Genomic DNA, 25,236 nt, shown 5'->3' with positions numbered 1-25,236 from the left:
CTTCAAAGTGCAACCAATAAAAATAAAAACTTAGTATTATTACATATCAACAACTTTTGGATGAAAACGTGCATCACATCGTCAGTTTAGTTTAGTTTACATCCTATTATCAGTTTAAAATGGATATTTTGTAAATTCCTTCTGCTGAAAATCTATTCTAACACGTAGTCCAGCACGTTCCTAATTTCAAATTGCCCGCATATTAATTTTAATGCAGTTGTATGACACCAACAGGAAGGAATTCGAATTATTTATGCAAAAGTGTTTACAACTAATGTTTAAGATATTTAAAGTTTTAGATATTTTAAGTTTTGTTGAAATATTTGATAAGATTATTATTTTTCAATTGATATTGTAGTGTATAATGTATGTACCCAATAAACACAGGATGAGCGTTTTTCAAATGCAACACCTTTTCAGTTTGAGGGTAAATATCATTTTCAACATAAATTCAACTTGACTTGAAACAGCTCATCTTCAATACATCTTCGAATTTTTTGCGAATTACTACCAATTTGGCAAAATGTTGACGAAAACTTTGAAAATGTGTTGAAGATAATTGGAGAAAACTTTGACAAACCACTACCCTGAAATGCAACGAAAAAACCACATGGTTTTCAATACTACTTTGGACAACAAAGTTCGTGGAAGAAATACAAAAATGTGGAAATTTTTTAATAATCAATTGAAATTGCTTATAATAATTGGTAAGTAAAACTAAAACACGAATTGAAAACTTTAAGGAAGTCACTAAAATCAAATCTCTTTGCAGACAACTAAAATATTTGGATGCTGATTCTTGGACACATTAAGAGGCTGGCCGATGAAAAATGGCTTATCGAGAAGAGAAAGTTTCCATAAATCAAAGTGCAACCAAAAAAACTTGGTATTTATGCTTTTCCATATCAACAACTACTGGATGATAATTCGCATCACATCGATAGTTTAATTTACATCGCATCATCGGTTTAATTTGTTATTTTGTGAATTGAAATTGCTGGAAATTTATTCCAATTATCTGGTCATCAAGTTCCTGAAAATTGCCAGTATTTTAATAACAACAATTTTGTAACACCAACGTTCTTGAGGAAATCACGAAGTATGTGGTCAGTTGGAAGAAATACAAATTGGTAAGTCAAAATAAAAAGTGAAATGAAAACATAATGGAAATCACAAAACTCGATTGTTTTGCAGAAAACTAAAATCATTGGATGGTATATTCTTGGAAGATGTTGGCCGATGAAAAACCGATGAAGGGAACAACAAAGAAAAGTTTTCAGAAAACTTACAAAGTGCAACCAATTAAAACAAAGTGCAGCAATTCCTATATCAAGAACTTCTGGATGGAAATGTGCATTACATCAATTTACATCCCGTCATCAGTTTGATATTTTGTGATTTCCTCTTGCTGGAATCTATTCTAACACACAAGCCAGCAAGTTCCTCGATAGTAATTATTTCAAATTGCCAGCATATTAATTAATAGTTATTTGACACCAACATTATGGAGGAAATGGAATTATACATGTAAAAATGTTTAAGGTATTTAAAGTTGTATTCATAGTTTTATTTATTAATACGTTTAATAAGATAATTACATTTTGATTGGTATTATATTATTATTTTTATATATTATTAATGTTATTTTTAAGATTATTATATTTGTTAACGAAAAAAATAATAAAATTTACAAAATCTCTAGAAATTTAGTATTGACTTTCAGTTAGAACTAGGATTGACTTTCATACAAATTGTGGTTTGAAAGTATTCGCAACAATGCTAATTTTTTATTTTTATCACATTGAAAACTGTTTGAGAAATGCAAGTACTTTTCAACCAAAATTTGTATTCTTATTGAAAGTCAAAGCCAAAATTCTATGAATTTTTTATAATTCATTTTCGTTAAAACAAAATATATAATAATAACTACCCAATAAACACAAACGTTTGAAAAATACTAAAATTCAATAATTTTTCAAACATTTTTCAAAGGTTTAGGGTAATAATCAAGTTGAGAAATTGTTGAGAAAATCGCGTTCTCAACAAAAAACAGACATTACCCTCAACAGTAAAATTCAACACAATAGCAATAATTTCTCAATTGTAATCCTCAAATTGAAATGCATCGCTACTCAATAATTTCTCAAACAGTTTTCAATGTGATAAAAATAAAAAATTAGCATTGTTGCGAATACTTTCAAACCACAATTTGTATGAAAGTCAATCCTAGTTCTAACTGAAAGTCAATACTAAATTTCTAGAGATTTTGTAAATTTTATTATTTTTTTCGTTAACAAATATAATAATCTTAAAAATAACATTAATAATATATAAAAATAATAATATAATACCAATCAAAATGTAATTATCTTATTAAACGTATTAATAAATAAAACTATGAATACAACTTTAAATACCTTAAACATTTTTACATGTATAATTCCATTTCCTCCATAATGTTGGTGTCAAATAACTATTAATTAATATGCTGGCAATTTGAAATAATTACTATCGAGGAACTTGCTGGCTTGTGTGTTAGAATAGATTCCAGCAAGAGGAAATCACAAAATATCAAACTGATGACGGGATGTAAATTGATGTAATGCACATTTCCATCCAGAAGTTCTTGATATAGGAATTGCTGCACTTTGTTTTAATTGGTTGCACTTTGTAAGTTTTCTGAAAACTTTTCTTTGTTGTTCCCTTCATCGGTTTTTCATCGGCCAACATCTTCCAAGAATATACCATCCAATGATTTTAGTTTTCTGCAAAACAATCGAGTTTTGTGATTTCCATTATGTTTTCATTTCACTTTTTATTTTGACTTACCAATTTGTATTTCTTCCAACTGACCACATACTTCGTGATTTCCTCAAGAACGTTGGTGTTACAAAATTGTTGTTATTAAAATACTGGCAATTTTCAGGAACTTGATGACCAGATAATTGGAATAAATTTCCAGCAATTTCAATTCACAAAATAACAAATTAAACTGATGATGCGATGTAAATTAAACTATCGATGTGATGCGAATTATCATCCAGTAGTTGTTGATATGGAAAAGCATAAATACCAAGTTTTTTTGGTTGCACTTTGATTTATGGAAACTTTCTCTTCTCGATAAGCCATTTTTCATCGGCCAGCCTCTTAATGTGTCCAAGAATCAGCATCCAAATATTTTAGTTGTCTGCAAAGAGATTTGATTTTAGTGACTTCCTTAAAGTTTTCAATTCGTGTTTTAGTTTTACTTACCAATTATTATAAGCAATTTCAATTGATTATTAAAAAATTTCCACATTTTTGTATTTCTTCCACGAACTTTGTTGTCCAAAGTAGTATTGAAAACCATGTGGTTTTTTCGTTGCATTTCAGGGTAGTGGTTTGTCAAAGTTTTCTCCAATTATCTTCAACACATTTTCAAAGTTTTCGTCAACATTTTGCCAAATTGGTAGTAATTCGCAAAAAATTCGAAGATGTATTGAAGATGAGCTGTTTCAAGTCAAGTTGAATTTATGTTGAAAATGATATTTACCCTCAAACTGAAAAGGTGTTGCATTTGAAAAACGCTCATCCTGTGTTTATTGGGTAATGGGATAACTCAATACGAATCTTGTTCTGTGGCAACATGTCTCGCTCAGCTGTGGGCATGTTTTTTATTGATCTGGCATCTCCTATATGGAAAATTTACATTTCATATTATTTCTTATTTTGCAAAATTTGGACAAAGGTTCGCCTATCAAGATGTTATGGACTTCTAACTAATTGGAACTATACATTTCACATGAATCTATTATCAATGAGTCAGTAAATTTTCCAAAGGTGAATTCCATTCAAAAAACATTTCCATCTGGCTCTAATGTCAAGCATATTTGCAACCCACAGAGAAGCAATAAGGTGTAAAGTCAAGGTAGCTTTGGAAAAGTTAATTTTAGTGTAAAAATGTGTGGCTAATTGTTTTTTTTTTTTGCGCAGAAATGTGAACCAAATCTACCGCCGGAATGGCGAAAGTTTAGCGTAGACCCTCAGATAACTTCTTTGGAAGTATTGTATTCGTTGTTGGCCAAAGCATTCGACATTAAGTCTGACTTTTCAATAAAGTATAAGGCATACGATCCAGCGGGAAATGAAATCTACTTGGCCCTTCTATCAGACTGGGATCTGGATGCAGCTTTTCTGAGAATACACAACATTTCGATACAGACTTCGACCGAACCATGTTTAATGCTTCAGATAGACATAAAACCTTGTACCGAAGTCAAAGAATGGGATCCTGAGACGACAGCAACTGCTGCCTCTGCATTGGTGGGATGTAGCACGAGCAGTAGTACTGGCGCAACACCCACTGGTTCATCAGCCCGAGAGTTAATATCGCCGCTGCAACAATCGTTGGGTGTCTCCCAGAAATATGTTCAACAAATGCAAACGAAATTGCCCGGTATTATAATGAATCAAATGGAAAAGACATTTTCCATGGTCCAAAAGGCTTTTAATCTTAACGAAGAGACCATGGCAGCCTTGCCACCACGTCCATCATTAGCCGACAACGAATTTCGTACGTATCTTGATGCTTTAGGGCAAATTCAAAGGACCGATGAATTGCGAAAAGTAATTTTTCTGGGAGGTATTGATCCAAGCCTACGGAGAGTTGTTTGGAAGCATATTTTGAATGTATATCCCAGCGGAATGAATGGTCATCAACGGATGGATTACATGCGTCGCAAATCTGAACACTACTATAAGTTGCGAGACACATGGAAAACGGCTATAAAACAAGGTAGAAAGTGTCTTCATTAATTGTTGTTGTAAAAGAGTCTTGTGTTATTTGGGGAAGTGTCTGATCCCAGAGAAATAACGGTTACCAGGACACGTTAGTTATCAGATTAGGCGACGTTAGTGTCTGGCAAACTGCTGCAATAACCCATAATACTTAGGGGAGCCTCTTCATTCATGTACAGTTATCGATTTGCTCCTCCAATTCTATGCCTTTCTGATCATTAAGTAGGATAGAATGCCATGCATCTCTTTCAAAATGACTAAACACCACAAATTACTGAGAACTATTATTTTTTGTACAATAATAACGTCTTCCAGAAGTCCCATCCGTAAATATTTTATGCTTTAAAGGTGGGTATTAAGTTCGAATTTAGCCGCTAAAATCGTCATTTTTTCACGATTACTTTTCTTTAATAATCCATTTTAATAAATACAAACTTTGTGAAAATTTGCTTTGGGATATTCCCCGTCAAGTTATAATGAAGTCTGCAACAAATATGTATAATTTTATTACTTTTTTACTGATTTAGTTTTCACTTTAGTGAAAATTAGCGGCTAAACTCGAACTTAATACTCACCTTAAGACTATAATCAAAATGAAAGTAGTTATCATTGATAGTAGACCTTCTTGACGGATCACAAAACCTTTCGACTACTTGCACAAAGTCATTGAAGTAGATCCATGAAAAATAATTATATCGGAAAAAATTTCAATTATGTTTCTTATTGGAGATATTTTTATTTATTTGTTTCTTTAATTTGTTTTTAAAAGTATAATTTTATTAATTTTTTTATCTGATTACGCTTCAATCCACTTTTATATGGAAATATTTACGTATTATATATACACTCTCCATGGACGAGCTTGTAACACATCCACATATCAAGTAGCTTCTAATATTGAATACTTTGAGGGCTAAGCAAATATTTTCTTTCAGGTCTCGTTATTGGAGAATTGGCTTATGTGACGAGTATGGTAAAGAAAGACGTTTTGCGTACAGATCGGCTGCATCCGTTTTATGCCGGCAATGATGACAATCAGAACATAGCCTCTCTTTTCAATATACTGACAACGTATGCTCTAAACCACCCATCTGTAAGTTATTGTCAGGGTATGTCGGATATCGCCTCACCCCTTTTGGTTACAATGAATGATGAGGCACAAGCTTACATTTGTTTTTGCGCTGTTATGGAAAGAGTAAGAGGAAATTTTATGCTGGATGGCATTGCAATGACACAAAAATTCGCACATCTAACAGAAGCCTTAAGTTATTACGATTCCGATTTTTGGGAATATCTAAAAGCGCAACAAGCTGATGATCTCTTATTCTGCTATCGGTGGCTATTGTTGGAATTGAAGCGGGAATTTCCATTTGAAGATGCTTTGCGTATGTTGGAGGTACAATGGAGTTCATTAAAGTATGAGACTAGCGCTGATAAAGAACTAAAGTTGTATGAAAAAGAATTTGTCCCAATAACGGAAACAACGGGACCACCAACACCAACTAGCCTCGGTGGTGGAGTGCCTCCCATTAGTCCTTCATATTTTATGGCTAAACCGCGTGAGAATGCTTATACCAAAGTGTGTAATCTGAGAAGACAAAGCTCTTCGGCTTCCCTAAGTTCTCTAAGCTCATCACTGACAACAGGAGCTAGCAATGGCTCCGGACCTATCTCGGCAAAACTAGACATAACAAGACGCCTTAATCTTAGTCTAGATGATAATATCTCACATCAATCTGCTAAACATAGGCGACGGGAACCTTCAAACCGACAATCATTAGATGAAGCAAAAATTCTACACTTGCTTGATTCTAGACGTGAGGACGTGGATGATTTGACTAGTCCAGCTCTAGATCACCAGCAAGAAATTGATCAATCAGAAGATGACGACGTATTTGCGGATCACAGCGGTCATTTCAAATTTCACGAAACAAATCCCTTTAAGGATGATGATAGTCCACTGACGAATGATACCATCCCAAAGACTCAAATTCACAAAGCCTTTCTTAGCAGCTCGTCATCGTCGATTGTTGAGGATAATACCAACAGTATTGGACCAAATTCTAAAGTGTCCGATATCGAAAGCTCTAGAGAAGTGAGCGAGAAGAAACATTTACCAACACCTCCCAATGCAATGGCTAGATTGCAGAACAAAAAGATCCTTTCAAACTATAATGCTGTAAGCACAATAATTGCAAAACAGCTTGCGAATGCAAGTTGTACAGGTGGTGGCCATTTCAAAGATCTGAAGGAAAAGATTGCAGCTACAAGTAGGAAGGGTGAGTACTCATGCAAATTCAAGTAAGCTCGTGTTACCATGTTTCTTTCTTAGGACTATCGCTTGACGAATGTAATGAAAAATCGCAGCAGCAGCGACTCGTTAAGAATTTCAATGAATTTCTAAATTTCGCAGCAATTAATAAAAGTCGCGTTGGAAACATTGGCAAATCTAGTGCCACCGTTATGGACAGTGATGAAAACATTGCACAAACGAAGTCCAAAACACCGTCTCCCCAAAAATTATCACCCACTCCCAATCCTTTGGTACAACTTACGAGAGGGACAGTATTTGCCTCATCTTTAGAAGAATCCGACTCATCTTCTTTGCCTGATACGACGAACAACACCTGGAGCTGTTCAACAGCGGCCACAGCAATACAACAAGCAAATAATTTAAGTAGCAATAGTTTACATTTAGAGCTCAATTCACTTTCCTCCTTAACGCACACCCCGGAACGTACTCCCACTTTTGAATTTATACAAAAGCGTCAAAAAACACCAACGACTACTAACGATACATACAACCAAGTCAAGCAGGACGATTCAAGTGCCACACCTGATGAAAGCCAGGAAATAGACTATTGTCCGATATCAACGGAGATTGTTAGAGATTTACATTTAGAATCAGATAATTTCGATCGCCATTTATTTGGCGATACACTCACAGCAAAAGATTCAACAAGTTCCGAAATTGAATACGAGAAACTGGGAAAAGATTCCCTAGAAATGATTGAGGACCTTAAAGATTGTGAGAGTATTATAGATACTGACGATGAGAAGGCTCAAGAAAAACGAAACAAACTTAATGGAAAAGCCAACCATAATAGGACCACTAAGAGACTAAACTCAAATAGCCAGAACTACAATCCGTTTTCGGAGGGAACAAACACTAGCGCACCTACAACATCCAGCAACATTACAGAGAATGCTCAAGGCAGTTCCCTTAATTGCATTAAAACTGGTCAAAATACCAGTTCACTGCCTGAAGTCTTAATACCGATCTCCACAACAATACCCGACATGGGTGTTGTTGATGAAATGGCAACAACAGCATCCGAAGAAGTGTCTTTCTCAAAAACTCCACCAACTCAAAACCAGCGGAACATCTTAACACCAATTCCAAAACTACCACCGCCTTCAGAGTTTGGTGGCGGTAATCCATTTCTAATGTTTCTGTGCTTGACTCTGCTATTGCAACATCGCAATGTAATCATGAAAAGTAATATGGACTACAACGAAATAGCCATGCACTTTGATAAGATGGTAAGGAAACACGATGTAACAAGGGTATTGAATCAAGCGCGTCGAATGTACATAGACTACTTAAAAACGCATGCAACCTATAATCAGGAAAGGCAACAGCAGCAATATAAGATGCAAACCAATAATAGGCAATATGTGAGTGATGTCAATAGGAATGCAACAAATACAACGTCATCTCAGCTCCAAAATAATATCCCAGCTCAGCGAATCTACCAACCACATTCCAACAGTCATTCTTCCACTTCATCATCGTTTCATACGAAGTCGTAAGAACTACACTCCATGGATAAAATGAACAAGAAACACTATACAGATATAACCCCAATAGAAACACCAAAGATTGTTACCATTGACTGGAAATTATATTTTGTTGAATTCGCTTGCCTGGTCTATTATCATGGTATAAGAAATTCTAAGTTAGTCTCACTAGCCCAAAAATAACAATAGTTCAGAATGTCAGTAGTTTTCGTTTACCAACTACTGTTTTTACTACGACAAAAGTAAACGAACGCAACTAATATATTTCGACACTTTACTGAGCCATTGGAAGTGGCCTGATGAATTAAGGCTACCTTATAAATTGCTTGTACCATGGTCTATACCAAAAAGGCTACTGTTTTGGTTTTCCTTTATTTGTGACATTTCTTTTGTTATCCCGAATTTATTTTGTACTTATTTATTATGTATGTAATTAAAGTCTGCTTAGTTTTTTTAATCATCATCCCTTTTGTTTCTTTTAAGTTTCTAATTTAATCGAAATACTGAATCATTCCATTTTTAGTAAGTAAGCTCCTTATCTACGTCTTAAATAATGCAGACGGGAATAACCTAAAATTAGAACTCTTAATATCCACAATATTAATTTCAATATTGTATATACACAGAATACATTATGCATGATATTAGCCTCTGTCGTGAATTTTATGAATCTTTCCACTTGGATGAAATAACTCCAAATGAGTCTTACTACTGTTTTGGTCCCATAAACTAGAAAGGCAATTTATTGGACGAAGGTCTCCAAACCTCTTTTTTTTATAAAAACATCTCCCATGGGCTACAACAATAACCAAGATTTTCATTCAAGATGTTTTCGTTCAAGTGGATCAGACAACCAGAAAAAGGAAACATGAGAACACTTTTTACAGGCTACACAGGTACACTCATTTAAGTTATACTATATATGTATGTACGGGTATGTATGTATATTGAGATAAAATGAACCTTTCATTAAAATACTTGTAACCAACAAAAATATTGTAAAATATTTCAATTTCGCTTTTAAAAAATGAAATAAATTTATTAACAATCCAAATAATGGGGTTTATTTTAACTGGCGAAAAGACAAAGAACAAGAAAATTCGTATAGATGTCGCTTTTACAAGATCAAATATTAGGTTATTCAATAAAACTAATGTATTAGTTATTCAAATATGCTAAAATTCTAGACTTCATCGTATCAATACTAAGGTTAGTGTCAACTAGATGATAGATTGAATTAAAAATAATGCACATCCTACGAATAGGCTCCACAGAAGCATAATTCGAACGTTGAAAATCAATGTAAAGAAACTGGTAATTCCTAGGTGCCCTAAATGGAACATTTATCCTAATCCTAGATATCAATTCCGAGCATTGAATATCCCCACTAACTAACCTATACATCATCATTGGGCTCAGCATCGTCCGTCGGCTCGTAAGAGTAGGCAAATTAATCAGCCTCAATCTAGAAGTGTATGAAGGAAGAACAAAGTCACTGTTCCAATGAAGATGTCTCAAAGCGAACAACAAGAACTGCTTCTGAACCGATTCTATCCTATCAATGTAAACTTCATACTGAGGATCCCACACGATAGAACCATACTCTAGAATGGGTCTAACAAGGGCAGTAAAAAGCCTCTTTGTAACATAAGGGTCCGAAAACTCCTTCGCTTCGTTTGTAGCAAATTTTTTCAATCAGTGTAGACAAATGACAGCTTGAGACTTCTATATATTTATTAGTCCATTGTTAATATACGTTACACACCATAGGACGGAAATTTGCTGTACAAATTAATCAAAAAAAAAAAAAAAAAAGAACAGAGCTCCATATGACGAATTTCTTATTCTTTTATAAATTTGAAATGACAAAGTCCAGTCTAATAGTGCTACCTATGTACACTCATAGAAAAACCTTCTGCAATTCCTATAGAGAAGACTGGTACCGCAGCAAATAGTTTTCATGTACTTTATTCTCATTAACCGCCCCTGGAACAAGTAAAACGATTGTTGCAATATTGTTGAATGGTTTATTTAAGAGATGTTTGCTTTTACGAAAAAAGAAAAGACTGTGTATTTGGGGAAAGCGCTTAATACTAATTCGGAGTTGGGTATAAAACTATGCATAACAGAAACATGTATATATTAATCAATTTCGAGGATGAACAAAAAAACAAAAATACAAATACATGAATATAAAATAAATTCCAGCTGCTTTAAAATGCAGATTATCTATAGAACAAAATCACAAAAAAGTTGTAGTACATTTACACGCTCTAAAAATCGTATTTTAATTTTAGCCTTTCCCGTATCAAAAGACCACGTATCAATTTCTTCCAGTTGCCATAAACTCGAGCTTCGTACTTCTCTTGTTCTTTTCGTCCTTGTTCTTCTTGGTCTTGATACCAGGCTGCTGTTACTTGATCCTGAAATTCTTCACAAATGACAAATCCATCATATGTAGGGTGACAAGCGCCTTGATGAAAATCAAATCCTACAACAGCATTGGCACAGTCAATGCCAAGTTTCTTGCATATACGATTCAGGCCAGGCACTAAAATCATCGAATTATTTAATAATGATATACGCACTAATGTAGTTAACACTTACATCGCATGTGAACACATTTCTTGGGCAACATGGTGGGTTTAAATAACTCTACGTTGCCGTATGCATTACGGGGCACAATACCATTTTCGGCGGTCGGAGGATCATAGTCTTCTGTTTGCCAATAACCAAATATTTCCAACGGTTGATCTTTAATAACTGTTTGGGTAATCTGTTCAAATGCGGATAATCAATTTATTATTTTCCCAAAATAATAATTGGTTGTTGACTTACCCTATCCCATTTAGGCCTTGCTTTGACAATTTTGTAAGGCTTTTCTCCCAATTTTACAACTCGCGCTTGTTTCAACCATATTTCTCTGGAGTGTAAAGTATGAACACAATCTCGCGAATAAACAGCCTCACCACGAATGTAACCCAAAGTGGGCGCCATTGGAGGATATATGGCTTCAAATTTAAGCAAATGACGTTCCAATGCATAGAAAGGATGATTTTTGAAATCTCCAATGGACGTTGGCATTGGTTTTTGCTCATGGATACGACGCAGCTCTTGATCTTCTTCAATATCCCTTTTGGTGCGGTGCCCCTGATATTTGTATATAGCGGTATCCAGCCAAGCCTTGTCTACTCTTGCCTTACGGACTACAGTTGTCCAATGTGTGCTATATCTGGCAGTAACGTCTTTTACACTGAGGTCATTTTGAAAAGCGAACACATAAGCCATATTGGAGGAAGCAGTTTTCTGTTAATGAAAATCAATCAATATGAATGTGTGTAGTATCCCATAACCCAGTGATGAATATCCCATATGGTTTATATGAATATTGAAAAGCTATAAAAAAACAAGTAAGGAAAGTCTAAAGTCGGGCGGGGCCGACTATATTATACCCTGCACCACTTTGTAGATCTAAATTTTCGATACCATATCACATCCGTCAAATGTGTTGGCTATATATAAAGGTTTGTCCCACATACATACATTTAAATATCACTCGATCTGGACAGAATTTGATAGACTTCTACAAAATCTATAGACTCAAAATTTAAGTCGGCTAATGCACTAGGGTGGAACACAATTTTAGTAAAAAACCAGTAAGGAAAGTCTAAAGTCGGGCGGGGCCGACTATATTATACCCTGCACCACTTTGTAGATCTAAATTTTCGATACCATATTACATCCGTCAAATGTGTTGGGGTCTATATATAAAGGTTTGTCCCAAATACATACATTTAAATATCACTCGTTCTGGGCAGAATTTGATAGACTTCTACAAAATCTATAGACTCAAAATTTAAGTCGGCTAATGCACTAAGGTGGAACACAATATGGGAAACATTTAAATCTGAAGCAATTTTAAGGAAACTTCGAAAAAGTTTATTTATGATTTATCGCTCGATATATATGTATTAGAAGTTTAGGAAAATTAGAGTCATTTTTACAACTTTTCGACTAAGCAGTGGCGATTTTACAAGGAAAATGTTGGTATTTTGACCATTTTTGTCGAAATCAGAAAAACATATATGGGAGCTGTATCTAAATCTGAACCGATTTCAACCAAATTTGGCACGCATAGTTACAACGCTAATTCTACTCCCTATGCAAAATTTCAACTGAATCGGAGCAAAAAATTGGCCTCTGTGGGCAAATGAGTGTAAATCGGGCGAAAGCTATATATGGGAGCTATATCTAAATCTGAACCGATTTTGCTGATATTTTGCAAGTTTTTCGAGACTCGTAAAATATTCGGATGTACGGAATTTGAGGAAGATCGGTTGATATACACGCCAATTATGACCAGATCGGTGAAAAATATATATGGCAGCTATATCTAAATCTGAACCGATTTTTTTCAATAGGGATCGTCCTTGAGCCGAAACAGGACCCTATACCAAATTTTAGGACAATCGGACTAAAACTGCGAGCTGTACTTTGCACACAAAAATACATCAACAGACAGACAGACAGACGGACAGACAAACAGACGGACATCGCTAAATCGACTCAGAATTTAATTCTAAGACGATCGGTATACTAAACGATGGGTCTCAGACTTTTCCTTCTTGGCGATACATACAAATGCACAAACTTATTATATCATGTACCACAGTAGTGGTGAAGGGTATAAAAATCAAGAGAGAACATCAAGAACGACACAAAGCTCGATCGAGTTCTTTCTTGATTATAGAATTTTTATACCTCGCTGTATATTTTATAAATCATAAAATCCAAAAATAAAAATCCATAGTAATAAAATAGAAAACCAAAAGTTTACGCGTCTAAAAATAATCCAAAAGAATCTGTATTTAGTTGGACCACAAATTCACTTTACTTAAATTATTCGTAACGGGAGATTAGTTCATATGAAGTAAAATCAAGTGATCGTGTTTATTGACGATTGTGATACCACAGACGATGAAGTTCTCTATGTGCAGTGAGTGCTTGTCCATTCTTTTTTTAGATCAATGCTAAGGTGAATAGATTTTTATAGTGTGAAAAACGCATGTTTGAAACATCTCAAAAAAACAGATTCAATAACGAAAATAATTGTGTCTTGAAATTGTTTCAATCGCGAAATCGACAGAATAAGAAAATTATTTAAACATTAAAAAAAATCTTTTAAAAATTTAATGATCTAATTGATTATTTAGTTGAAAATAAACTCACTTTTTAATAGAAGGCGCAATTTCAATATAAATGAATTTCTCTTTTCTCTGATTTCTATAATTAAAACCATTTTTGTGGTTCCCCTAACCGGACATAAGAGACTCCACCCATATGTGCTACCATTGTGGTACTTTAGTGACAACTTTGTTACTTTTTTCATGTGATGAAATCATGGGACAACTCTCATTGATAAGAGAGAACTTCACCCATATGTTAGGTATAACAATGGACTAAATAGTCTAAGTGAGCCTGATGGGCTACCCTATATAAACAAGAAATTAAGTAAAATCTGAGGTCAAAAATGTTATATGTCAGAAAAATTGACTTGGTATACATTTTCGTCCGCTAATGGATTCTCTGCCTAAGAAACTTCTGACTTTTTGGTTTACTCTATGCAGTTGTGAACCGAAAACAACTTAGGTTTCTACTCCCAATTATGTAAGTGGTGTATTTTTCAAAGAAGCTTACCCTAATACTGTCAACGCAATGTATCTTCCCTTTAAATAAGTCGATACAGACCCAATGTTCTTCGACATCACACCATACTTCCACCCACATATCTGCAGTAGTGGGATTCTTTTGCTTTTCCGTTTTGTCTTCTTCATCGGTGGATAGGACACGACGGTCTTTTCGTGATGTTGAAGGCGCCATTTTAGGTCTTTTGACTGGAGACGGTTCAAAATCGTCATCCGAATCCTGAGAGTTTTTGTTCTGAATAATTTGTTTCTTTTTTGTAGTTTTCTTAGTTTTACTTTTTTTTGAAGTATCATGCATGGGCTCATCATCAGCCCCATCCATTTGGGGTATTTGTAAAAGAGAGGGATTCGAGCCATTGTCAGCTGAATTCGTTTCAGCGTCATTATTTGTTTGGCTCGATCTTAAAATTCGTTTGCTAGCTTTCTTCTCACTGGGTAAAAAGTTTGGAAATATTTTTACTTTATCAACTGGACTTTTACCACGCACTGTCGCTTTCTTTATATTGGAATTCTGCTGCATGATACGGGGAAACTTCTCTTTGTATTGCTTTGTTTGCAAGAATGCCGTAGATATGTGAATTTGTGGAGATTTGCTACGTGACCGTGTGACACGAGTATTTGTTGAGGTACTGGGTATATCATCAGTAGTGGTTTTTGTAACTTGTTGGCCACCTTTTACGATTACGGTAGGTATTAGTGGAGCCCCAGCTTCAATGACTGGTTTCTTTTTAAGAGGACGGTCACTTTCTTCTTCATGTTTGGCTCTCTTCAGGCGATTGAGATTTGTTCTCTTACCAGGCTTCGATGAATTCTCTTTTTGAGAACTTTCTAATTCTTCATTTTTTAAAGAATTGCCATCTTCACCATTGGTGGGATTAATTTGCTTTTGTTCTCCCTGTACTGATACTTCAACTTTGGAAGCCGCGGAGATCTGAGCAATTCCTTCTTTATTTTTTCGAGTTTCTCCTCTGGCCGTTTTCTCGTCTTTGGCGAGAGCTGATTTTGTTTGCTTTTCTACCTTCATATTCACTTTGTGCGATTTAGAATTGACATCACCTTTTATTTCACTTAATTCTTTTATGTTCCCCATAACTTCTTTGTTTGAATTTCCTTCTTTTATTAGTTTTGTGCCCAATGCTTTCGTTTTTTTCTTAGTAGCGACAGTTTCTGGTCCCGCCTTAAACTGTTCTTTGAAATGAGAGCTTTTTGCGTCTTTATCAGAGAGGGCAGTGTCCTTTACCTTAGATGCAGATTCTTTCTTTGATAATTTGCATTTACTGGGAATTTTAGATGACGATGGCTTTTCATCATCATTTGTAAGTTTCGGTTTACATCCACTGCTTTTGCCTGCTTCCTGGGAAATTGTTTGTCTAGACTTTGTGGAATTTTTTTCTTTGGGGTTTTTCTCTTTATCTTCTTGCTTAATTGTAGGTTTAATTTTGGACTCCTTACCATGTGTGCCATCTGATTCTCCCTCGGATTTGTTCAAATTTGTCTTTGCAGAGGCGCCTTTCTTATCCCGATCTTTGTCGTCCTGTTTCATTTTCATCGATATAAGATCGGACTGCGACGGTCGCAATGCCAATGGTTGGATATTATTTACCAAGCGACATTGCAGTCCCATACCACGTAAAAGAATAATAAAAATAAATATCATATCTTGTTTACAGCCAGCCTGTTTCTTCTCGATTTGTTGCAATAATAGACTATGAGCTTTTGCTTTACTTTTCATTGGTTTCTTGTCAGGATATAAATTTTGTGAGGTCAAAGTAATTGCACCTTTGAACCATGTTACTAACGATTGATAATACTTTATTTCGGTACCTCGATCAGGGGGATAAGCATTATTACTGGGCAAGAGTTTTAAGGCTTTATGCATTAAGACTGTATCATTAAGCAGGCGATTGTAAACATAAGTACGTCCAAAATGGCATAATAGGCTTGCCTTGTGCATAAGCAACTGACGTTCTTTCATGTCTCTGTTAAATTTTCTCTTGAGAGCCATTTCTAATTCTTGCTGTGTTCGTGTCTTCTTGTCTCGATGTTTCGATGGCAGCTCAATGTGAATTTCCAGATTGCCATTATAAGAGATGTCACTTGCGGCAGTAGCTGTTGTGTCGACATTCTCGGATGTATCTAAAAGAAGGTATAAAGTCGTTTTCAAAATCTATATGAATTACATTAAAATACAACCAAACGGTTGAAGCATGATCATCGCTTAATTGGTAATAAGATTAACTGGTACGCGTGTATAATGACAATTTCGTCTAGGGATTATAATGAAAGACGAAAAGAACTGAGAACTGTTTGGTCATAATGTTTAAGGAGAACATATGGCTTTACCTGAATTTGTCTTATTAAAGTAGAATCTAATAATATCAAAATTTTTTGAGAAGTTTCCCAGAAATGAAGTAAGAAATACTTAGGATCAAAAGGAGACAGAATGACAGTAGTACCACAATTTGAGCGTGGCGAGTATTCAGCCGGTACGATATTATGGTGAAAATCGTTCTGTTTCTTGGTCAAACTGATTAAAGAAATGAAGAGAAGATGGCTAGTAAATGACAAACACTTTTATAGTAAATTGTACATAAAAGACGATTTCGTTTCGTTAAAAAAGTGTGACCGTAGATTGCACTACTTCGCTATCTCCTAACTAATTTATAATGCTGTGAGTGATCCCAAATACAAAAGCTCCAAATCAGTCGTTTATATTTTGCAAACAATTCCGTATATGTTGCAAAAAATTGATGAAAAGTGTCACCCACTCGAGCTTTCGAGGATATTTTGCAATCGGCTAAAAAACAATTTCAGCAAGCAAGAAATAAGTGGGACCATCTTTTCAAAGGACATTATTTTCATCAATACTAACCTCACCAGTGCTTAATTTAGCTTTAAGGCACAACGTGTTATACTTCTGGAATATAAAGAACTCTACGGCAAGTTTGGAATGTATATTCTACGAACTTGTCAATATTTATATTTTTTATTGCTTCATTAACAGAATCTACCCTACGGGATATGGATTAACCCCAGAACCGGTACAGGACTTGTTCCTTGAGTGTATGGACCAGCTCCAGTTCAGGTCAAAACACATGAAAGGGCCCGATCACTTTAACATGGATTTGTCATTGACGGAATAAATTAACACTGTAAGAGACGACTTGGCGTCATTCCAAAGGACACGCTTTGGGACAACTTAACAGGTAGCCGTATTCGCCTAATTTGGTTCCGCGTGACTCTTAACAGAAAGGCAGGTGGAAAAAATGAAGCTAATTCAGAAGATTTTTTTTTATTTTACAAATAAATTCACTTGACTTTTCGTCCACAGTAGTATTTTAAAACACCTAAGACTGCATGTATGGGGAAAATATCGACAAAATATCGACGAATAATCTAACCTCAATGTCCAATCACATGATCATGTGAGATAACGCGGTCATTTAATTTGTATCGCAATCAATATATAAAGGGGATATGTGAAGAGAACAGGAACCATATAATTGCCAAGGACTCGAGTCGTTCATCTAAAGAGGCGATAAATAATGTTCTACATTTTTGCCAAGCTTGAGATAAGAAGCTCAAGGCAGAGAGGTGATATATAAAAATCCCCAGCATAAAATGACCGAAAAAAAGAAAATTGTCCTCGCTTCTTTTGATATACATTTTTTTGCTGGGTACTATTGCGTAATGTCCTTCAGAAGGGCATATCCACTAATTTCATTGAAATATTGGTAAAATCGGTTAAAAACAATTGCATTTTGAAATATACTTCTGTTTAGATTAACTATAGAATAATTCTGGCGGGTTTCGAGATATAAATGTACATAGAGCTCATATTGAAACTGTAAGAAATTTTGTTAATCAAAGTACTTTTGTTTGTGACTGCAATTAGAATCGGTCAGCAAACACTGATATCACACTGAATAGTGGAAACAAGCGAGCCAAAAAAAAAAAAACAAAAACGGGCTGCCACTATACCTACTTGCATAAGAAAACCTAATATAAATTAGGGTAACTAATGTTATTCTTTATGACTGGATGTTTCCCCTTTTTGAAAAATGTGTTTTTTATACTGATCGCTATGCATTCTACGACAAATAATCCAATAACCCAAAATTAAATCAGGCGAAGGGCAAAGTTGAGTTTTCCGTAAATGAAAAGAGAATATTATAAACTATACCCAATATGTGAAATAATCTAATTTTGAATACAAAAATTAATTTTTCCCAAAAATAAAATACAAATTTGTTTTTTCTAAACGAAGAAGAAGAAGAAGAAAAATTAAACATGCATTTGTGTATTGCAAAGGATATACTGACCTTTGTAGTAAATAAAAATGTAGCGTTAATTTATAAATCTTTCCGAGAAGATTACTACTTTAAAGACATATATTTAGTATGACCAAGGATCAAGAAAGAGTAAAAAGCCAAAACAGTTATTAATTTGCATATTTTTGTAACATTTATTTGTGTGTATTCAGCAAATATCGAGTAAGTGCTCTAAATTATTTCATATTCAAACATTTGTATACGATTTACATCTAAATTATCTTTGTTGTTCAACATAGAGTCGGAATGGTCTAAGGTCAGGAGCGAATATCAAATATTGTGGGGGAAAACACACTCTCACATACTCTCTATAACACAATATGATCTTCATATTGATATTTTGGTTTATTGAAGATAGAAATCTATTTTGCATTTATTTAGATTTTCATTTCGTTTCTTTTATGATTTGATTTTTGGTTTTCAAAAATAATCGGCAAAACTAAAGTTTATATGCATTTGTTTGCTTTGCTTGTTCTTACATTGAACAACTAATTGATTTTGATTTACTTATGTCGTAAATATGTGTATTTTTGTGTATTATTGTTTTTTGTTGTGTTTTCTAGCCATACTAAATTAAGAATAACATTTTAACAAATTCTTTATTAACGTTTTTGTTTGTCATTGTTTTGTCATATTTTTTTTTTGCATTGTAACATATGAATACATTTTTAAAGTAAATTCGTTTTTAATCAGTTCTAAATATTTAAATTAACTACATTTACTATGTTTAGGTTGTTTTCTTTTTCTCATTTTGATTTTATATTTGTATATATCATTTTTGATATTTTAGTAGAATAATAACTGACTCTGCATAGATTTGTGTCTATTTTTTCGATGATATCCCCAGAATCAGAAGAATTCAAATTCCAAAAATTTTACTATAAGAAATATAAGCAAATTAGAATACCTGCAGATACCTTTTTATATTTTTTATAGTTATTTCACGTTCGGAGCAAAATATCCCCTTGAGTATAAATAACGTTCAACAACAAACTTTTTTTCCAATACTTGTTTTTCAAAACAGGTCCAAATAGAAAATAATGAAATTATTTCTAATACATCTAATATAATTTTTAGTTGGTCACTCTACAAGTATGACGCTCTTTTCATACAACTTCAACGATTTTGGACAATAATCCACTTGAATATTCTAAAGTGCCGACGAAGGATGATCACGTATGGACTAACAAATGGTGATGTTTAATATCCAGTTTTACGATAAATTCCATTTCAATGAAATGATTTCATTGATTTTCAACGTTTCAATTATGCATCAGTAGAGCCTTTCCAGAGAAACTACTAACTTCATAAGAGTCTAGAAATATACTTCTTTGAATATCTAAATTTTTTAGTCGCTCATGTTAGTAGTATTTAGTTTTGTATTATCCGGCTGATCTGTCCCATGCGATGATCCGGATCATGTTTCGTGCGCTATCACAACGATATTCCCACCCTCGCGGTCGGTATATAGGCGGGAAAGAGCGATAGGTCCGTCCGAGGGTCTGCATGTTCTCAACGTGGACGAAGTTTGTAGGCCGAAAAGACTATTAAATAATATTCTAATATTATCACACTATATGTTCTAATGATGGTCGCATATGAAACGAGAGATATTTTCGCCGAAAAATAGGAAAACGACCTATTTTCTGTTTAGTTTAATGCTTAGTTCTGCTTGTACATGGAATGTGAATTCTGTATTACAAAATTAATAGGGGATTTCACAGTATAACAGATACTAAATTTCGCATTTAATGTTATACTAAATTTATTATCTTACATTTTTTTATTTTTAGAATTTTTAACGATCCATCTGTCCTAACTACTTGTCAACCGTTTAGTGGTTAGTTTTGCTTATAAATGGAATTTGAATTCTGTATTACAAAATTAATTGGGGATTTCACAGTATAACATATATCAAATTTCACATTTAATGTTATTCTAAATTTATTATCTTAGATTTTTTAGTTTTAGAATTTTTAACGATCCATCTGTCCTAACTATTGCGAATAGCTGCTACAGCAAAACGCATTATATTTAACATACAGATAAATATTATTAGCCATCAAATGTACAATCGAACTGAAAAAATTGATAAAATGTAATGGCATGATATGTTATATGGTGGTGATAAAAAAGATAGATTACTAAAAAAAATATTAGCATAATTGCGGGAGGTTTGCTAGAAACGCAGAAAGTAACGAACAGAAATAACACTGTGATAGCCTTTAATGTTCGAAAAATTCGTCATTAATACTTTCATTACGTTTAGAAAGTAGTGATTGCTGTATTTTAATATACTGGATAAATCATTAGGAAATGGGAATTTTATTTAATTCTTAAAATAAATGTTTTAAAACAAAGTTATATATGACGTAGAATTGGGCTCAGTAAATTAAACCAAAATTACAGCGCGAAGAAAAGTATTTGCATCAAATTTGTTAAACAAAATATAAGGGAAACCATTTGACACTATATTTAAATTTACTTATTGTTTATTTTTATTCTTTCCAATAAATTATAAAATTTTTATTCTGCTAGAGGCGTTATGTGTAATTCTTTGTTAGCCTTTATAGAATGCTAAACAGGTAAAAAAAAACTTATAAAGTTCATGTAGAAAACAGGAATAAGTTTTTCTTCGTTCAACATTTGTTTCATTATTTTTTGTTTTGTTTTCATAATTGCCAAATTTGGTTGTTGAACTCTGTCGTCATTTGAGTGTAAATCGGGCGAAAGATATATGTGGGAGCTATAACTAAAACTGAATCGATTCAACCAAATTTGGCACGCATAGTAAGAACGTTAATTCTACTCCCTGTAGAAAAACGTTGGACTCTGTGGTCATATAAGTGAATATCGGGCGAAAGATATATGTGGGAGCTATATCTAAATCTGAGCCTATCTTTAACAAGTTTGGCATGCATTCTGGGGTTATATAAGCACATGTCGCGCGAAAGATATATATGGGAGCTATATCTAAATCTGAACCGATTTCTTCCAAAATCAACTAATCAATATTACATTAACTTCCTAAAAAATTGTGTAAGCGTGATGTTGGAGAAATCGAAAAGTTTAATTGTGTACAAGGATTGAATATAATAATTCGGCTCCTCACAACATTAGTGTCAACAATATTAATTAGCCCCTTGGGTTATTATACATTGTTCGCCTAAAAATCCTTTCCAGCCTGCACAATTTCCCTCTAAAGAGGGCGAGTTTGTTTTGTATATATAGATATTGCCGGTCCACAAAGAATCAATTTTATTCGACTTTTTTCATTGCGATACCCTAGATAGCTTTCGTTCTTGCAATATTTTGTAGTGTTTTTTTTTTGCCCTATGAAGTAGTTACATTTATCCAGATCAGTGAAATCTCCGACTAAGGTACGATGTACCCAAAGTGATTTGGTAAAGCACCCTGGCATGAAGTCATTTGAAACCCCAAGGATATTAGGCAGTAGCATTTCCGGAAGTACATCGAAACACGTTACATTTCACACAAACGGAACGGTACAGACGGCGGTTTATTTGTACAGAATGATGAAGTTTACATTACTTTCAACTTTTTAAGGCCGATTAGCTATGAACGACTTCTAAATTCCCAAATACATTAAATAAAGTGAAATATCTTAGAAGTGGACACTCACGGTCGCCAAAACTTTGTCCAAAATTGGGATGTGTCTACCTACGAATTCTTAATTTTGAGGTTTCACTGAAACAAATTCAACACTTCTAACGGATACAACGGTCTGAAAACATCATGAAACTGAACAAATATCACTTGGGCGATGAGTTGCATTTAAACATGCTAGTAAAAAAATTTACACAAGATTTTCGAAAATGATTTTTATATCTTTCCTCTATATAAGAGATAAGCGACCTTCGCAAAACGTGGGAACAACGAAATATTAAATTTGAAAAAAAAAAAACAATATTAGAATATACTTTATAAATAATTCTAATTAAAAAAAAATATACACAGCTGCACCACTCAATAAAATTGCTCTAAATTACAATAAGGCATTTTTATCTAAGGTTCAATGGTAGTACATTATAAAAAAATAATAACAATGATTAAAATAAGATATAGTAATGAGAATATGGAGCGAAATAAATGCAATGTAAAAATCACAACCGTAAATGCTTTTAAGTAACATATATGGGGATTTTCTGAAATTGGCTGCAACAGGCTGGGAAAAAGTACAAATTCCACATAATATCAGTGAACTTGAGATTTGTATGATTTGAGATTTTTAGCCACCTAACTATTGCTGCCAATTCTTACAAATGAAATGAATGCTTGGCATTGATGATAATTGTATTTGCTTTTCATAACTCGGTGCTATAATTTCAATATTTGCACCAAAACATGAATTCTGATTTGTTTTTGTTTGTAATAGCTGGTAATATCTTTGCAGTCTCGTTCGTTTATTTACTTGTGGAAGCGCGTACATGAGACATGTGGTTTTCTTATTTTGACAGCGGTCTGGCTTTTAAAGAATTTATCATTTTAATTATAAAATGGAGGCAGAGCTCGCATAGACATATAAAAAATCAACTACAATCATAACAATGATGATAGCAATAGCAGGACTAAAATCAATTAACCATCACCAACCAACATACAAGGTGTCACTACTTGTGTTTCCTACCTGCTACTTCCTCAAATTCTGAATCGTCGGTATCGCCGCCTCCAGCCATAAGCGCTGATGCAGGTCGAGTCTTGGTATGACGTTTTACACGAGTCGACTTGGTTTTGTTCAATTTTGATGGACCTTTGCCTCGACGCTCTTTTTCCGCTCTCGCCATGGCATCGTCCTCTTCTTCTTCATCATCCTCATCTTCACCATCGTTATGAGAGCGATGTTGTTTTTCGCCCAATGCAAGTAATGAGTATACATCCATGGTGTCAATTTTGCTCGAAGCAACACCAGACTTTTTTGCCTTTGCCTCTTCAGATGCCTGTTTAGCCAATGACTCTTTCACACGCTCTAAGCTATTGACATTTTCAAGTATGTTGCGAAAATCAAACGAACTGGTATTTTCTTTCTTGTGTGAGATATTTGAATGATTGTTCTCGTCATCTTCGGATGCCGACTCCGAGAGATTGCCCATACCGGCATTACAATCAAAGTCAGGAACTGGTGAAACACTTGGCTTATCAGTGGCTTTTTTCGTTGTTACATTGAAGAAGCTGGATTGTATGTCGAGTTCCTCAGGATCGACTAAATAATTATCGATACTGCCATCGCTACTAGAACCCTCATCCTCATTGCGATTTCTCGCGCTACTTTCATTGGGTACTTTTGCGTTTTTTGAACTCGTACGGGATGTCGATGCCGATGGAGAGTTTTTGCCATCACTGCTTGGTGGAGATAGTGTTTTGGGCAGTGGTCTGTATTTGTTGTAGAGTTTGGCACGTAACGACAGCCCAGGACGTTTCCTCGAAGTCGCTTGTTTCGCAGAGGGACGTGTTTTGGGCTCCACTCTGTTTTGACAAAAAATTTGGTATTTTATAAAGCACTGGAACATGTCCACAACATACATACCTCTTCTTTGCAGCCGTCGTAGCACTGGCTATTGGCGAGGATTCCTCAAAATCGCTATCATCATCATCAGACGATTCCCCTCCTCGTACTTCTTTGCTAGGCTTCCATTCATCCTCACTCGCAGAAAATCCATCAGAAATAGACTCCTCCTCGTCCGACATTTTGATTTTCTTTGCGCCAGGCTTTTGTTGTTGTTTATTTTGGCATTCCTCGTTTCACATTTGCATGTGTCCTTCCCTTTTTCTTTTTTAAGTTGAATCTGAACTTTATCGATTTTATTCTATTTGACTTGCTTCCGGCGATACAGCTTTATACGACAGGATAATTCTTTGCGATTTATGTCAATGGTTTATTTAGATTGCGAAATTCATGAATTCAACCAATTAGACGCCAATGTTCTGCACAAATCGTTAATAAACAAAATAGCTGTTTCAACTTAGATTATTCCTCCATATATCAAAACAGTGGTGCCAATTCAGTGCTTTTTGATTTACAAAAAGCACCAAATTGTGTTTAGTGCCTTTTAAAAACAAGCAACAACTTGGTGCATTTCGGGGTTTCCATTTAGTGCTTTTTGAGCAGTGTTTAGTTTGATTGACAAAAACGTTTGTATTAAACGCACAAAAACACAATTAATCCACTAGCCAAATAAATATTCCTCAGGAGTAACTGGACAAGGAAAAAAATATATATATTAAAATACTCGAGAATACTTCCATATATTTAATATCGAAAGAGTTATTTGTCGAACAGATACATTTTGGTTATTTTAAAAATGCTTTAAATGTCCTGGCTTTTTAATAGAGCTTTTATCCACATTCGAATTCATATCAAATATGGATTGAAATAAAATTTGTTGAAATGTAATGAAAATTCTCAATAACATTTGTGTATACTGAACATAGACCAATTAAAATAGGGACATACCTTAATAATTCACCATGGTTTTGTTTATTTGCAGTCCGCAATCATTCCACTCAATTACGCAGTCAAGTGACTCAATTTCTTTTTGGAAAACGAGAATTACCGTACAAATCAGTCCATTTGCATTACAAAAAAGGTGTGGATGTATAGAATT

At 34.2% G+C, this 25,236-nt stretch overlaps 2 protein-coding genes and 2 long non-coding RNA genes across 7 annotated transcripts; 2 read left to right on the top strand and 2 right to left on the bottom strand.

Annotated features, from left to right (window-relative positions):
- Nucleotides 1-451: 451 nt before the first annotated feature.
- LOC142239134 (uncharacterized) lies at nt 452-1,705 on the top strand. The gene is made up of 3 exons (XR_012722924.1): nt 452-707; nt 773-1,130; nt 1,195-1,705. It is a non-coding gene; the product is annotated as an uncharacterized LOC142239134 (long non-coding RNA).
- A 549-nt stretch (nt 1,706-2,254) lies between these two features.
- On the bottom strand, nt 2,255-3,573 carry LOC142237880 (uncharacterized). The gene is made up of 3 exons (XR_012722587.1): nt 3,253-3,573; nt 2,830-3,187; nt 2,255-2,765 (listed from the first exon to the last, which is right to left on the bottom strand). It is a non-coding gene; the product is annotated as an uncharacterized LOC142237880 (long non-coding RNA).
- A 96-nt stretch (nt 3,574-3,669) lies between these two features.
- On the top strand, nt 3,670-9,040 carry LOC142237879 (uncharacterized). Its single transcript, XM_075309336.1, has 4 exons — nt 3,670-3,907; nt 3,973-4,774; nt 5,712-7,055; nt 7,109-9,040. Exons 1-4 carry the CDS (start codon nt 3,857-3,859, stop codon nt 8,587-8,589), a joined length of 3,678 nt encoding a protein of 1,225 aa, XP_075165451.1. The 5' UTR covers nt 3,670-3,856; the 3' UTR covers nt 8,590-9,040.
- Nucleotides 9,041-10,590: 1,550 nt separating this feature from the next.
- Xpc (DNA repair protein complementing XP-C cells homolog) lies at nt 10,591-24,636 on the bottom strand. Of its 4 annotated transcripts, XM_075313707.1 has the most exons (6): nt 24,159-24,625; nt 23,262-24,097; nt 14,275-16,418; nt 11,416-11,883; nt 11,185-11,353; nt 10,591-11,128 (listed from the first exon to the last, which is right to left on the bottom strand). In XM_075313707.1, the coding sequence occupies exons 1-6, from the start codon at nt 24,317-24,319 to the stop codon at nt 10,851-10,853; spliced, it is 4,056 nt and encodes a 1,351-aa protein (XP_075169822.1). In that variant the 5' UTR covers nt 24,320-24,625; the 3' UTR covers nt 10,591-10,850. The 4 variants fall into 4 exon arrangements, with proteins under 4 accessions (XP_075169822.1, XP_075169825.1, XP_075169823.1 ...); XM_075313710.1 differs by lacking the exons at nt 14,275-16,418; nt 24,159-24,625 and having other exon boundaries at nt 23,262-23,396; XM_075313708.1 differs by lacking the exons at nt 10,591-11,128; nt 11,185-11,353; nt 14,275-16,418 and having other exon boundaries at nt 11,695-11,883; nt 24,159-24,635.
- Between the last annotated feature and the right edge of the window lie 600 nt (nt 24,637-25,236).

This window comes from Haematobia irritans, chromosome 5 (genome assembly GCF_050003625.1).
Source record: "Haematobia irritans isolate KBUSLIRL chromosome 5, ASM5000362v1, whole genome shotgun sequence".
Lineage (NCBI taxonomy): Eukaryota > Metazoa > Arthropoda > Insecta > Diptera > Muscidae > Haematobia > Haematobia irritans.
This window is presented reverse-complemented; position numbering and strand designations above follow the sequence as displayed.